A 14,931-nucleotide genomic window follows, 5' to 3' on the forward strand; every position below is an offset into this window, starting at 1 on the left:
GGCGCCGGGGGGGGGGCGGGCGGGAGGGGCTGGTTCCGCCGCCGGACCGGGGGGGTTCTCCCGAGCCGTCCCGGGGGGCTGGGGCTGGGCCGGGGCTCCCCGCGCTGCCCCCGGGGCCGCCCCGCGGGGCCGCGCCCGGCCGCGCCGCTTCCTGCCCGCCCTGCGCCGGGGCGGGGCGCTGGGGGCCCATGGACGGCGCGGGGCGGCTGCAGCGGTGGCTCAGTGAGCGCGGCACCGGCACCGGGACGGGGGCACGGGGCCGGGAACGGGGCCGGGGCGGCCTCGCCCCGAGCGGGGGCACCGGGGGAGGCGGGGAGGGGGCGGCGGCGGGGCGGGACGGGGACGGGGGGGGACGGGGGGGGGGGGGAGACGGGGCCGGGTGCCCGCGGGGGGGTCGCGGCAGCCGGGCGGCCCTGGCCGTGCCGTGCCGTGCCGGGCCGCTCCGTGCCGCTCCGTCCTCCCGGCGGCAGGCACCGGCAGCGGCGCCGCGCGGCTCCCCCGCTGCCCCCCAGGGGCCGCCCCCGCGCGCTGAGCCCCGTTGTGTTCCCCGCGCAAGATGAAGCCACCGACCCGAGCGTCCCCGGGGAGAAGTGGGAGAGCATCCAGCGGTTCTGCGAGCAGGTGGAGGCGGACGCGGCCGGGTAAGGCGGCCGGGGGCTGCCCCAGCTCGCCTGGGTGCCGGGCGCGGAGCGGGACGCGCGCACCGCAGCCGGGGGGAGCCCGGGGCCGGCCGGGCGCTGCCGGGGCTCCGCCGCTCGAAGGGGCCCGACCGGGAGCGGGTCGGCGGGCCGCAGCGGGGCGCTGCCCGGAGGCTGGGCGGCGGGGCCGGGCTCCCCGTCCCCGCGCTCCCGGAGGCGGCGGCTCCCGCCTTCCGTGCCCCGGCGAGCCCGGGCGCTGCCTGCCGCGGGGCTTCGCGGGGGCGTCCCCCCCGCCCCCCGCCCCGGCTCTCCTCGCAGACCCGGGAGATCTCTCCCCGCCTTCCCGCTGCCGGCCTGCGGTTTGTGAGAGGAGCAGGAGCGGTTAGGCAGATGAGCTGTCACAGCCCGGCGGTCGCCTGTTCCCTGAGAGCGGGCGCCCCTACGCCCAGAGGCCGGCACCCCCAGCAGTGTGTGCGCACGCACCAGCAGCCGGCCGGGCTGGGAGCCGAAGCTCCTGGCACCGAAGGACGAGTTCTTGAGGTGCTTGCCCAGCAAAGCACCCGGCCTGTCCCACGGGCTCGCTTCCGAGAGGACAGCCTCCGGCGGGGCTGTCGTACCGTGTGTTGGGGCACCACGGGCTGCTGACGTCTGCCCGTCGCACCCCGTGTGCGTGTAGGGACCCCGGGCCAGCCCTGTGCCGGGGAGAGGTGTCAGTGATGTGGCACGTCATGCGTCTGGTGGCTGCTACTCTCTGCAGGGCAGAACTAGCAGTATTTGCTTTTCTTGGGAACCAGTGCGTTGTCTGACTTGCTTCTGTTGCTCCCCAGCCCGTCGCTTGCACCGAGGCTGCTGGCACATAAAATACAATCGCCCCAAGAGACGGAAGCTCTCCATGCTCTGACAGTAAGTGCTTTCACCCACGTGCAAGGAGAGGCAGTAGTTATCTGGAAATGCAGTTTGTGGGGTAGAGACAGTGCAGCTGTCCGGTCTTCTTTTTCTCTTGGATGTCTCTCTTTTACGTGTGCTTTTTTACATTGCACAATGGATATAGAACCCAGGGCATAGTGGAGGGAGTAATTTCTGTTGCTCCTTCCCATAGCGTTCTGCTGAGGTACTTAAGAGGTCTGCAGCTCTTGTTTCGGCTGTGGTCTTGCCGTGGGGTCAGTGGGTCCAGAAGTTAGTGATGGGGAGAACAGAGCAGATGTAAGTGTGCTGCTTAGGAAGGCTGGATGAAGAAAAGAAACTTTTGATGCTTCCTTAGTATCTTGTGTGTGTGTGTGCATGCAGCGCCAGAAAGCTCATGGATATTGTATCTTAACAGCAAGTTTTTTAAAAATTCCCCAAGGCTTTTGTGTTCAGTTTCTGTTTGGTACTGGTTTGTTTTCTGCAGGTGCTGGAGACGTGTGTGAATAACTGCGGTGAGAAATTTCACAATGAAATAGCAAAATTCAGGTTTCTGAATGAGCTGATTAAAGTGCTTTCCCCAAAGGTAGGTGGTTGTGGTTACGCTGCACATAGCAAATGGGACACGTTTATTTCACCATGGATATGAAAACTTAAAATTAATCTCTCACAGAAGTAGAACAGCGTTTCTGTTCTGTGCTTTCAAGCACAAGGATTAGAAGTGAATTTTTCTGTAAAAGATATAATAATTTTAACCCTTCTTAGGGTTAGCAGGAAAAGGACATGGAGTACGAAGGAAATGTAGAAAGCATCTTGTTGCGTTCTCTGCGAAGTTGAGTGTGCGCGAGGTGCTTTGTGTCTTGTACGTCACAACCGTTAGTACAGTCTCACTGAACACGGGTATTTTCTCTCTTCTCCATAAGCCAAGGACTCTTTCCATGAAAAGCTTTTTCCTTGTGGTTTCTCTTAGCTCTGCTGTGACAAAGTTTGGGCGAGCTTGGAATTGTTCCTGGGGGCCTCAGCCTGTGGCCCTTTTGCATCTCAGTGACTTAGAGAGCTTTGGTCGGGGAGTGGCAGAGGACAGATACCAGGAGCCTCTCCCATGTTTTCTTATGTTCTGTCCTCAACCTCTTGTGCTCAGCCTGCTGTCCTTGTTGCTTTCTCATGCCGAAGGTTACCCTGGGTTTGGGTCCTGTTCATGAGGCAGGTTCGGCCTAAAAAGGACAAGGGGGGACTGGGCTTCAGCAGCACTTTTGCCGTGCTTGCGCCACCGTCGTGTGGTAGTTGTGCATTTGTGCAGCCCCCTTTGGGGTCCTGCTGGGAGTGTCCTGAAAGCTGGGCAGGGCGCTCCGAGCCCCATCTGTGCCTGCCTGCCAGTTGAGGGCAGAGCTGAGAGTGAGGTTGGAAGGGATCTTCCGTAGCTAACGTGCAAACAAAGTCCCTTCCAGCTGCTCTGCTTCTCTGGCGTGGAGTATATTCATTGCTGCTCCCTGCTGTGGTGCACTTCTCTTCCCGAGTGTAATCTCCGCCTCCTGAGAAGCGAAGCAACGATCAGAAATGGGAACTTCAGTTTTAAAAGCCAAGTGAGGAGAGTTCAGAGGGAATGCACTGCGGTGCACTGACCGTGGCTTTCATGATGAAAAGTAGAGATCTGGTTTATCAGAGACTGCGTGATCTTCACACATTGGTCTTTGCATCAAATAGCAGGCCTGAGACGTTCTTAAACACCCTTCTCAGCAGCCCAGTAATCGATTCCCTCTATTAGTGGCTACAGCACACGTTTACCACTTGCAAAGGCTTCATTTTCCATTACATCAGTTCGACGGCAGGGATGTCTCACCAATTTCAGTGAAATGTTTAACAGAACAACAAAAACTCTTCTCTCAGTCACGGGTTTGGTAAAGGTATTTCAGTGAAACAACAAAGTTTAAAGAATATATTACTTTGGAGAGTGAGTTTGCTGTTTTGACAAAAGAGTTATTATATGAGTTTAAAACACCTTGTGTTTCGGAAGTTTGTATGTGGTTTTCATCATTCTTCCTGATGGTTTTTGTAGCACTTTAAAGTGAGTGCTCATGGCAATAATAAGAGAAATCAGAGAAAATATCCAAATGCTGAAAAAAGATAACTTCCCTTTCTAGTTTTGTTCAGTTTTCATTTCTCCAGGTCTATTTGTATTGCAAACAGTTAAGGAAAGTATTTAAAGCTGAGCACAGAACTGTTTTCGCTGAAATTCAAAAAAGAAAAAAAATACTTTTGGTTTCAGATTCAGTAACTGCTCAGAGAAGCTTTGAGATGGTTTCATTTTGCTTGTCATATAATATTTATGTAATTCCTATACACATAGTCCTTTTGTTCACACCCACAGCCATGCACGCTATTCCATGTACTGCAGAATGCAGTTGACAGCACTGTGGATGTATTACAGGAATCCATTTGCTACTCGATCTTTGCACCCAAACAACTTGGGGCTAGACCCGCATGTCCTGTTTGGCACAAACTCTGTGGTTTTGATCTCTTTTTCTTATTTTACTTTTTTCTTTTCTTTTTCCAAGTACTATGGAACCTGGTCTTCAGAAAAAGTCAAGTCAAGAGTCACAGAAGTAATATTCAGTTGGACGGTCTGGTTTCCTCAGGAAGTTAAAATCCGGGATGCTTATCAGATGCTGAAGAAACAAGGTTTACTTCTGTTATTGCAGCTTCCTTTTCAACTTTTGAAGTCACGTGGCTTTAGATCACACGTATCTGTCCCCTCTGCTTTTGTGACTCAGCTTTTTTGTAAAATGTTGTGTGTAAGGGAAAAGGGACAAGGGCCACACTTACAAGGCTGTTGGGGTACTCAAGGGTGCACGTGACTGTTTAAAGAGATTTACCAAAGAACAGCTTTGTTGAGTCAAAGATCAGTCTAGCCTTGTGGCCTCCGTTCACACAGTGCTCACGCCTATTGTGTGTGGAAGAGGTATGGGACAAATTCAGAGTACTCTTTGCCCTGGAATGCTCTCCTGGGATTATGAAGTGATGGGTTCAGAGAGCTCTGAAGTCGGGGTTTGGATCCGTTCCTTACTTAGAGGGCACCGCTGTGTGCCGAAGGGCCAGCTGCTGCGGGTGCTCCCCAGGGGGCCACGGGCTTGCTGGGCTCAGGAGCAGGCTGGGCACCGGCTGGGTAGAACAGGGAGGGGGCTGCTGGGGGCTGCAGGGCCGCCCAGGGGTGGCGCAGCATCTGCTCCGTGCGGCCGCGACCTGCCTGCGGCGAGCGGAGGCGTCTGGCAGCCAGGGTGCCTCAGCTGGTGGTGCTGTGGCAGCAGAGCAGGGGCTGCGCGCCCGCCGATACACCCGTGTTGTATTTCCCACCCGGGAAGTCGTCTGCCCTTTGTTTTGTTTAATTCAAGGGAGAGAGGGAAGTCTTCCTGTCTGAGGTGTGTGCGAAGGCAACTCCTTGCTTGCTTCTCCGTCTCATTCTGCAAACTCGTGGGGATGGATGAAGGAGCTAGGCGCAAAATCCAGCGTGCTGTTGAGCATCGGTGTTTCAGCAGCTCAGGCATCGCTGAACAAATATTGCTACCTGTTCCAGGGATTGTAAAAGAAGACCCCAAATTGCCAGAAGACAAAATTTTACCTCCTCCTTCTCCAAGACCTCAGAATTCTATTTTTGACACAGATGAAGAGAAATCCAAGGTAAACCTTAAGGCTTTCCTCCCCACTCCCCCTCTAAGTTTCAGTGTTGAGAAAACATGCTCGGTCCTATTTTGGCGGCTCCTGCTGTGTCACAGAATGTCATCAGGATATTGCTGATACTTCTTGCTGTACCACGGCTAGAAGTAGAGAGTGAAAATTCTTTGAGACTGTCAGAAAATGTTGCGTGGTAAAAGTGAAACGTTTTTACAGAAATAACTCAGTTCCTATTGACCTTTCCTGAGGGAAGACTTCTCCAGGCCCTGCAGAGCCAGGGAGTGCCTATTCCCAAGCACCCTGTAAACGAGAGTGCTCCTTTGCCGTGCCCAGGGCTTGGGTCATTTTCTCCCTTTTTCCCATGCTCCTGGTAACAAATAATCAGCCTTTGGGCTGTTCCGGAAAGCGCTTGTTCTAATCTGTCTATGTTGAGCTGCTTTCTGTTGCATAAATGAATCCATGTTTGCTACAGGGGCTTGAGCTTATAGCTCCTGTTTCCTGAGTGAGTGCCTGAACCACGGGGCTGTTGAGGGCTTCTGCCCCGGCCCAGTACAAGCATTTTCTTTGTTGGTGGAGGGCAGGCTGGCAGAGATGGACCAATGCTGCAGCGTGAGCCGGTATTCAGGGCACTCTTGGAAGTCCCCATGGTTCAAGCACTTCCTCGGTTTCCCACTGCTCGGCTTCTACTTTCAGTGTGGAACTTCAGATCTGTTCCATGTTACAATGGTAGGCCTTTGAAGTGTTACAAACTAATAATCAGTGTGAGCAAGTGCTGGGGAACCCGAGGGCTGTTGTTACTCTGCTCTTAGACATGGAGAAAAGCGGGGGGTGAAGGAGCCCTGCCACAAAGACGGAACGTGTCAGAGCCAGCTCTGTTTTTTCTCAGCCTGACCTGTAATTACCAGCTTTGCTTGTGCACTTTTGACTGCTGTTCCTCTGCCAGATTACAAGACATAACCCCACGTATTTCCAGGGTTATAGAGACAATTGTGCCAGTGGGTGTCTATGAATATCTGCTCTGTTGTGAGGTGTACCTGTAGCACAGTGCCTAGAGCATGTTACTGACTGCTGTCCAATGGTCTCCACTCAACAGCTGTTAGCAAGGCTTTTGAAGAGCAGCCACTCTGAAGACTTGCAGGCTGCCAACCGTCTGATCAAGAGCATGATTAAAGAGGTAGGTATTCGCGAGAGCTGGCAGTTCCTCTGGTCAGAAGCTGTTTGCGGCAGGAGAGGATGAGAAGGGACTCGACAATTCAGTTTTTGACAGTGGGCCCTCTGTATATGACCTCCATAATGTCTGCCGCCGTACTGGCGTTAAAGGCAGTACCAACAGGTGGTAATGGGAGCCTGGCCCAGAGTTCAGCTTCAGGTGAACCGTTTACGCTACTCCAGAGGAGAGATGAGTTTTCAGTATTTGTTATTCTGAAGTTACAGTGCAAGATGTCTTATTTCGTTTCCCTAACGTACGCCAATTGCTAGGAAGAGGGAATATTTATTCCCAGGAGCATGTGTGGCAGGATGCTCTCTCTTTAGTGGCATCCCAGCAGTAGTTCTGCATTAGTGATAGGAGGTTTCCAAAAATAAACTCGGTTCCCAGGTAGAGAAAGGCTACATCTGTACAGAACTGTCTCTTTCCTGCAGGCATTGTGTGTGTGTGTGTCCGGTTTTCATTTTCCATCTGAAAGGGCACCCCGCTTCTCTGCACAAAGGGGAGATTCGGCCTGACTTAAAAAAATCTTTGCAGTCAATTTGAGAGTGTTTTCTTCTGTATGGCAGAAGCCACCAACTCCTAACAAATTTTGAAGGCTGTCTTGTGCCTGTGCTGAAATGAATCCCTTGTACACCAGCACACCCTGGCCAGCCTGTCCTGAGGAGGGCAGGAGGTGTTCTGCCTCGTCTCTGGGCATGTAGGAGTGGCACAGCACCAGTGCTGGAGCTCTTCATGGAGTTGTTACGCACGCGGCTTTGTGCTGCCGTGTACCTTCAGTAATGTGTTAATAGGAAGCAGTCCCGCAACAAGAGTTATCCGGAGTGACCCAGACAAAAGCATGTGCACTGTGTTTATTAGTTAAATCATCATCTATTTTTGTTTTATTTTTCATCAAAGGAACAAGAAAAGTCAGCCAAGGTGTCCAAAAGAGTGAATACAATCGGTGAGGTTTCCGAGAATGTTAAACGAATGGATGAATTGCTGGAAAATTACAAGAGACAAGAATTATCCAAATCTGACCATGAGACACTCCAGGTAGACGTTTCTTTTTACTGCATAAGAGGTTCTTTTGGCTGGCTATGCCTGGGAGGGCTCAGGACAACAGGTTTTAAAGGGCAGCAAGCTGCACTCAGTTTTTGCAAGGGAAAGCACGTTACCACAGCAGGAATAGCTTCCAGCATACCTGATGAGCAATGTCCCTCTTGTCTGAGTAATAGAAATTGGAATGGAACTGGCTTTTGATGTGCCGCTTTGAGTTTCTGTTCAGATTTATCTGCTCTTCTTGTGGTATCTTATGGGGAAATGGTTCTTCCTCTAACAGTGGAGTAACACATGGGAATTCCCTTTAGTCCAGCCATGGTTAGGTGGGTGTGAACAGGTCTGATCAGGGCAGCTTAAAACTTTTGGTTTCTTCAGCTTCTATGGTTTCTGTGATTCCCCTTTTTCTGCCTAGAGTTCACTAGTCTGCTTTATAAATTATTCACATAATCCTTCTTAAGTATTAGTGAATTAAGGAAACATTTGTTGTTACTAATAGGGCTGTCAGAATAGCTTTATGGTCTCCAAATAACTGAAACTCCACTAAGATGCCTACCGTATTCTCAAATTAAAAAGAAAAAAAATAAAAGGCAAAACAAAACTACAGACAACTGAACTTTTGTAGGTAAGAACTTCTCCTGTGGCCCCGTGTGACAGCAGTGTTTGGAGTTAGCTTCTTTTGGGAGGACTGTGGCTATAAGGAGGTGGCAGAGACTACTTTCAGACTGGAAAAAAAAAATGGCTTTCACTGTGCCTTCCCACTTCCTAAAACACTGAAAAGAGAGCCATAAAGGTCTTTGCACTGTCTGGTATTTGCAACTGATGGTCATAATACTTCCCTCTCACTCCTCTTACATCCATGGATGCTTTTTTATTTTAAATTGGAAGTTTTAACACTGCCTTACCTTACACCTGTATGCATAGATGAGATGTGACTGAGGAGGAGATGCTAGTAAGACCACTTGTTCCAGTGGCTGTACTTCCAGGTCGCTGTGAATTTTAAGAGTGCAGCAACATGCAGCATTGATATCCTTTGTCTGGACCTTTGGCAGGATATGCATCTTGCTGTTCTAGGGGTAGCATTGCTTACAGATGGTTGGATGGAGAGAAGTGTTGAGAGTGCACAGGATCTCCCAAGCAATGACATGAAACATTTCCTTTCGTAGAACCTGTTTCAACGCTGTGAGAAGCTCAGGCCGCTGCTCTTTCGCCTTGCCAGTGAGACAGTTGATGACGATGATGCTCTAGGTAAGAGCCAACACTGTCTTTGGAACTCATTGCATTTAAATTCATCTAACTTGCTTTCATAAGTGATGTATTCCTTTCCTCAGAGGAGAAATGTTTAGGTACTTGTGAGCCAAGTTTTTTTACATGGACTTTTAAACCGTGTCCATGAGAAGTGGCATAAGAATTCTCTTATCTCTCTGCAAGGAATCTGTTACTTTTCACTTGGAGCCCAAAGTTAAATGATGAATCCAGTTTCTTCCATCAAAGGTGGTTTTCAGAATTTGTGGAGTCCTACTGTTCTGAGAATTGAAAGCTTTTGAGGGCTTTTCTCTAGAGAGATGGTAGTTTTCCCTATCTATATCAAAGGGGAGAATGCTTTTTGAATTTTGTAGATAATAGAAAGAGGAGGGTTATATGAGCAGAATCTTTTAATTCCACGGTTGTGAAATTTAGCCCTTCCCAGAGTATTGCATTTCATAGTCTTATCTATTTGTCTTGAAAACATGACTGAAATGATGCCTTGCTGAAAATGCAGACAACTTAAACAGCAAAGAGCTAATATGTGCCTTGAAAATTTTATTCAGACCCAGGAGTGCCAGGGTTGTTCTGCTGTAGAGTGTTGTATAGTAGACTCACGTACACCCATAACGCTTGCAGATGATGACAAAGTGCATAAGAGATGCAGGGACTGTAAAGTACTTTGGAGATCAGTGGTCTCGATAAATTACAGAGAAGACCAAAATCAATGAATGTGTGTGCAAAATGCTGTGCTTCAGAAAACAGAATGAAAAACGTGCAAAATGGGGACGCTGGGTGGAGAGCTGTGCAGAAGAAAAGGATCTGAAGGCAATAGCTCATCGTGTTGAGTGCAAGTCTTCCCCTGCTTCTCTTTGTTTCCCAGCCGAGATACTGCAGGCCAACGACAAGCTCACACAGGCGCTGGGACGGTGCAGGCAGGTTGTAGCCAACCATGAAGATGATGGTGGAGGAGGTTCAGTCACCGGCTTCTCTGATGCACCAGGTAAAGAGGATCCTGCAGTGTTCCGTGACAGCTGTGCTTCCTGCTTTTCGTGTATGAATGGAGCTTGGAAGGGGAAGCGCTTCTTGGAGACCAGATGTGGAGAAAATCCTGTAACACGGGAAAACTACTATGTAGTGATCATTTTCTTTTACATTTGGTTGACCGAAGATGTTCCTGGAGTTCTTCACCTGAGTCCTTTAGTATTTGCTTGTAGCCAGGCGTACACTGTTCCTTTTAGGAGGCTTCTCTTTAACTCTTTCTGCTTTTTCCAAAGCATGTCGGCCAGCCCCAAGACGGATGAAGAGCTATACGTTGATTGACTTCTCTGAACTGGAGGCGACCTGCCAGTCTCCTACAGACCAATTTTCAGACATAACCACTGCCTCCCGACACAGCAGCACCACCTCCAGTTATCTGCTGGAGGAGGAGTTAATAGGTTTGTATGCACAGTTCAGTACTGTTATCCTTGTTACTAGAGTTCATGGTACTTAACAAATGTAGAAGAACTTTGACTTTAGTGTTGGTCCTAACAGAACGTAGACCCTTTTAGCTAGGGAGAGTTTTCAGGACTGTAGTTTCTTTAATGGTGTTAAACTGTAGTCAAACTGCTGTTAGACAACAAAGGAAGAACGTATGGAAAACAATTGCTTCCTGTAATTGATCCGTGCTTTTGGCATCTTTCTTAGGACTCAGCAACTCTCCTGTTTTACAGAAACCACCACCTGACTTTGGAGTGGCAGAGGTTAGTGATCCTCAGGGACTTTAGTCCGTAAAATACAAAGGACAAAACTCAGATAGCATTTGTGATCTCCTAGCTTTCTCTGGCAGCGTTTTTTTTTTTTTTTTTTTTAGTCCCTCTGTTCTGAATGGAAATTGGAATCTTCCTGCTCTGTAATGACTTTATAAATTGCAGTTTGCAACAAGATTACTCACATATATTTATACCTTAAATAGTATTATAAACCAGAAGTACCTTTTTTTCAGACTGGTGTACACAATGGATATAGTGAAATTGTAAGTGCTATTGAAACACTGGAACTGAAGGAGAGCTGGGAAGACAGGTCTTCATTGAAGAATGAATTTCAGGGCCTGGCTGATCAGTTCTCTCCACCTCCCAGGACCAAGACATTATCCTTGTAAGCAAGCCCGGTGCAGTCCAGTCTGACTTTGGAGATGAGAAGTATTGTTTTACAGCAGTGAGGATTGGGAAAACCTTTTAACTACATCTGATTAATGATGGCAAGCTACCCATCCACGCATCAGCTCTTAAGCAGCAGTCGTGCACCTGTTTATTCTAATTCCACACTATGACTTTCAAAGGGTCAGAAATGTGGTAGAACGAATCCTATGGCTTAATAACAAGGTATTCTTGAGCTAAAGGAACAAAAACCTTACAGACAGGTCTCCTTTAATAATCTGTGACTCAGAAAATACTTTCCCCAGCTTTTTTCAGGCTCTGAGAAGATTGTTTCCTGGCATTCATTAGAAACCTAACAGTTTATGAACCAAATTAATCTCCATAGATCTTCAGAGTAGGTGACCATTATGATGAGCTTATCCAGCCTGTCATAACATAGGCCAAGCAATTTTACTGGAGATTCCTAGCCGTCTGCATTGTCTTTGAGCTACAACTTACTTTAATCTCACTGACTAAAGCCCCAGAGAGCCTGCACAGGCCTCCAGAGCCCTGGAACAAAGTTTCATGACAGTAACAGAAACCAAAGTCTGCCTTAATGAACACTGAAGCAGCAGCTTCTTCTATATAAAATAGAGGCAATTTTCAAGCTTTTTTAGAACTCAGAGAGAGTAAACTTGTACGTTATTTATACATAAAAGGGATGGATGCGGGATTGGGAACGCAAAAATGGACACAGCAGAAAATGGTATATACCATGTAGTCTTCCCAGTTAATAAAAGCTTTCTACATGCTTTTCTTTCCAGGGATTTGTCACCAATGAAATTGTCCTTTCCAGATCTTCCAAATAGCTCAATGGCAGATCCTTCATTCTCCAGCCTAGGCTACGAGCAGAAGCCTGCTGCCTCTCTGCATCCAGCTTCCAATGATGTTTCTCTAGCAAACCTTTTTGTCCCTTTAATTTCAATTACACCGAGTAAGTGCAATAATTTCTGTGCCCTGGCTCTGCTTAATAGAGCTCTTATTGTGATTTTTGCACGGGAACAAGAAAGCCAAAATATCTTCATGTTGTGAGGGTCAGCTGGAGAAAAATAGAGTATTCTATGAAGGACTTAGTGTATCTGAGAATTTGAGCAAGTTCTAGGAGTTATTCCGTGGAAATGTCCTTGTCCTCCCTCGTCAGTAGTCAGGAGTTTCCTGTCCTGGCTAATCTTCGTGTGCTTCTAAACTTTTTGGCCCTAGCATCTTTAATCAAACTTCAAGCAGTTCTTTTCCAGAGGCTTACGAGATATCTGTGCATGGGAGTTATCCCACTTCCTAAGGCAGAGCTGTTCTTCCCACCTGCACTTTTTGATTTAACACTGTCTGAAAGCACTTCATGGAGTGAGTGTTACGCAGGGTACGTGGCACCCCAGCGTCTCATTATAGGGCATGTCCTGTTAGAGGAGGACTGCAGAGTCTTGGCCATTGTTATTTTTGAAGAGTACAGGTGCAAAGACATACTGACTCGGTTGTCTTCTGACTTCACTCTCAAGCTCGGGATTTGTCTGGTTTTGGAAAGGCTGGATGGCGATAGGTGTGGATTTACCCCAGCAATAAGGGGCTAAGTTCTGTATGTGTTGAAGTTATATTTTTGCTTTTCCCAACTTCCCACTTGGATTCATACCTGATCTCTCTAACTGACTGTTAACAACTGAGCTACTAGTTGTCCTGTACCTAATTCAGACATTCAGATTCCTTTCTGTGTCCTGGAGGTGAAATGTAAGTCATGGCCAAACGCTGTATGCTGCTTGGCCTGTGAGTTCGCTAGAGGAAGTACAAGTTTGTATGAGTGTCTCCTTTTGCTGTTCCTTATCCTGTCTTCACTGTTCTGCCCTCAGAAGGGAGGGGCAATCTATGCTTTGTTTCTTATTTCGCTTTTGTCTCCGGCAGGCGATATCTGTCCCCTTACAGTGTATGACAGGAACGGTTTCAAGGCTATGCTCCACTTCTCCAGAGACCCAGCTCCTGGCAGACCAGATGTGCTGGTGATGGTTCTCTCCATGCTGAGCACATCGGCTCAGCCAATTAAGGACATAGTGTTCCAGGCTGCAGTCCCAAAGGTAAGGAGCCAATGATGAATAAAAGGGAGTGTGACTACTCAGAAATGTCCTGAGAAGGAGGTTTGACATTTTGTGCTTAGAATTTGTCTTGTATATTGGAAATTGCACAGCTCGTTTTCTCTGAACTGTAAACCAGTTGTATGGTGGTGCCTGTGGCCCAGGTGCCTGTGGCCCAGGTGCCTGTTTCAGTGTGGCTCCTTAGCCTTCAGAGAAAGAAACGGGGCTCCAGATACTCTGCTTTAGCCTCCTGGTAAGGCACCTATTCCGTCCATATGCACAGCACAGAATTGTCTGTTTAAGAATATCTGCTTTTAGAGGTAGGCTGTGGATAGGCGTGCATTTCATTAAATGACAAAATCTGTCTGACATCTTAAACTAGCTCTGTGGCATGGTAATACTCCCAGCTCTTCATTCATTTTGTTTTGTCTTTCAGACTATGAAAATAAAGTTGCAACCAGCATCCGGATCTGAGCTTCCAGCCTTCAGCCCTCTTCTTCCCCCAGCAGTGGTGTCCCAGGTCCTGCTGCTTGCCAATCCACACAAAGTACGTGGCAGTGATTCTCTTGGCAGGTCACTCCGAACGTGACCGTAATGGGTGGAGTGTTAGCGTGAAAGGCAGGAACAATGTTATTAGTTGGGAGACGGGGGGAAGAGACAAGGTTGTGCTAGGAAGACATTTTTTCCACTGCCACAGCTTTTCAGATCAGTAATCTGAAGGACTGAACGGGTAGTTGCTGCAATGGCCTGCACAGTTCTGCTTGTCTGCCTGCTGCGATGGCACCTGGAGGACATTGTGTAGCTGTCTGCAACTAATGGAATGTGAGGCCACCCAAGGCACAAATGATGGGTGGCAGTTTTGTTGCATTGATGAATAACTATGGGACAGAAGATGGGTGTAAGGGAGTCCTCTGTCTCCAAGAAGGTCGGCCTGGATTTCCAAGCATGCCCTTGCAGGGCATGCAAGGGTCTCCTTCCCGGGGGCTCCTTATATGTGGTATGAAGATCTAGGTCTTGTTCCACGCAGAGCTTCTGCAGGTCTGAAGTGTTAGTCTCTCCTTTCAGAGGGTGATTCACTGCAGCAAGGCTGTGAGGGATGAGGGAAGGAGACCCAAGAGCCTGCAGCCCTGACGTTCCCCTCTCTCTGCTCTTTTCTCCCATAGGTTCCCATCCGCCTAAGGTACAAGCTAACATTCACGCAAGGCGAGCAGCCCCTCAGCGAGGTGGGAGAGGTGACCAGCTTCCCAGAAGCAGAGCTGTGGGGCAAAAGCTGAACTTCGTCTGGCTCGGACATTGCCACGTTGCCTTGGGGATGATGGCGAGGGCGGGAGCTGGGGGACCACGTGCCAGGAGTGCCCGCCTGGCCTGGGCAACGGCTTCTTTCCTCAGGATCTGTCGTCTCCTTCCTTCTGGTTTCTGTGCAGGTGTCTGGCAGGAGTGCACCTGGCTGCTTCTGCCATGGCCTTTCTGTCGCTGCCCCTGCTTTGCAGCTGCCCGTTGCGTAGGGCCCTGAGCGCCCGCAGGCTTCCTCTGTACCGCGTTCTCTGCTCTTCTCCGGGCCGCCTTTCCCATTATGTGCTTTTTCTGGTTTAAAAAATACACGTACCAGCGCTCAGCCCTTGTGGGGGTCGTGAATCCCGAACCCCCCCCCCCTCGTTAGGGGAGCGGCTGGGTGCGGGCACGGGACGGGGCTGGGAGGGCCCGGGGCGGCGGCTGGCGGGGGGGGAGCCGGGGGGCGGCTGCCAGCCCCGCGGAGCACCCCGTGCGCTGCCGCTCTGCCCGCCCGGGCGCTCCGGGGGCTCTCGGGGCTCTCCCGGCCGGAGCCGCCCCCCGGGCGGGACCCGATCGCGCCCCGTGCCGCGCAGAGCCCGGGCGGCCGCGGGCCCCGCTCCCCTCCGCGCGCTGCCGGTGCCGCGCGGGCCGGGCACCGGGGGGCAGCTGGGGGGGGGAACCGGGAGAGCCCTCCCCGTCTCCCGGCCCCAGCTGGGCCC

At 50.0% G+C, this 14,931-nt stretch overlaps 1 protein-coding gene across 2 annotated transcripts; it reads left to right on the forward strand.

The window, feature by feature from the left end:
* Positions 1 to 118: 118 nt before the first annotated feature.
* Positions 119 to 14,555, forward strand: GGA2 (golgi associated, gamma adaptin ear containing, ARF binding protein 2). Of its 2 annotated transcripts, none has more exons than XM_040575178.1 (17): positions 119 to 222; positions 557 to 641; positions 1,466 to 1,541; positions 2,029 to 2,127; positions 4,097 to 4,220; positions 5,113 to 5,216; positions 6,304 to 6,384; positions 7,318 to 7,455; positions 8,625 to 8,706; positions 9,587 to 9,706; positions 9,981 to 10,142; positions 10,393 to 10,463; positions 10,691 to 10,842; positions 11,648 to 11,817; positions 12,774 to 12,943; positions 13,377 to 13,487; positions 14,104 to 14,555. In XM_040575178.1, exons 1-17 carry the CDS (start codon positions 189 to 191, stop codon positions 14,212 to 14,214), a joined length of 1,890 nt encoding a protein of 629 aa, XP_040431112.1. In that variant the 5' UTR covers positions 119 to 188; the 3' UTR covers positions 14,215 to 14,555. The 2 variants fall into 2 exon arrangements, with proteins under 2 accessions (XP_040431112.1, XP_040431113.1); XM_040575179.1 differs by having other exon boundaries at positions 10,393 to 10,448.
* Positions 14,556 to 14,931: the final 376 nt, after the last annotated feature.

This window comes from Cygnus olor, chromosome 15 (genome assembly GCF_009769625.2).
Source record: "Cygnus olor isolate bCygOlo1 chromosome 15, bCygOlo1.pri.v2, whole genome shotgun sequence".
Taxonomy (NCBI): domain Eukaryota; kingdom Metazoa; phylum Chordata; class Aves; order Anseriformes; family Anatidae; genus Cygnus; species Cygnus olor.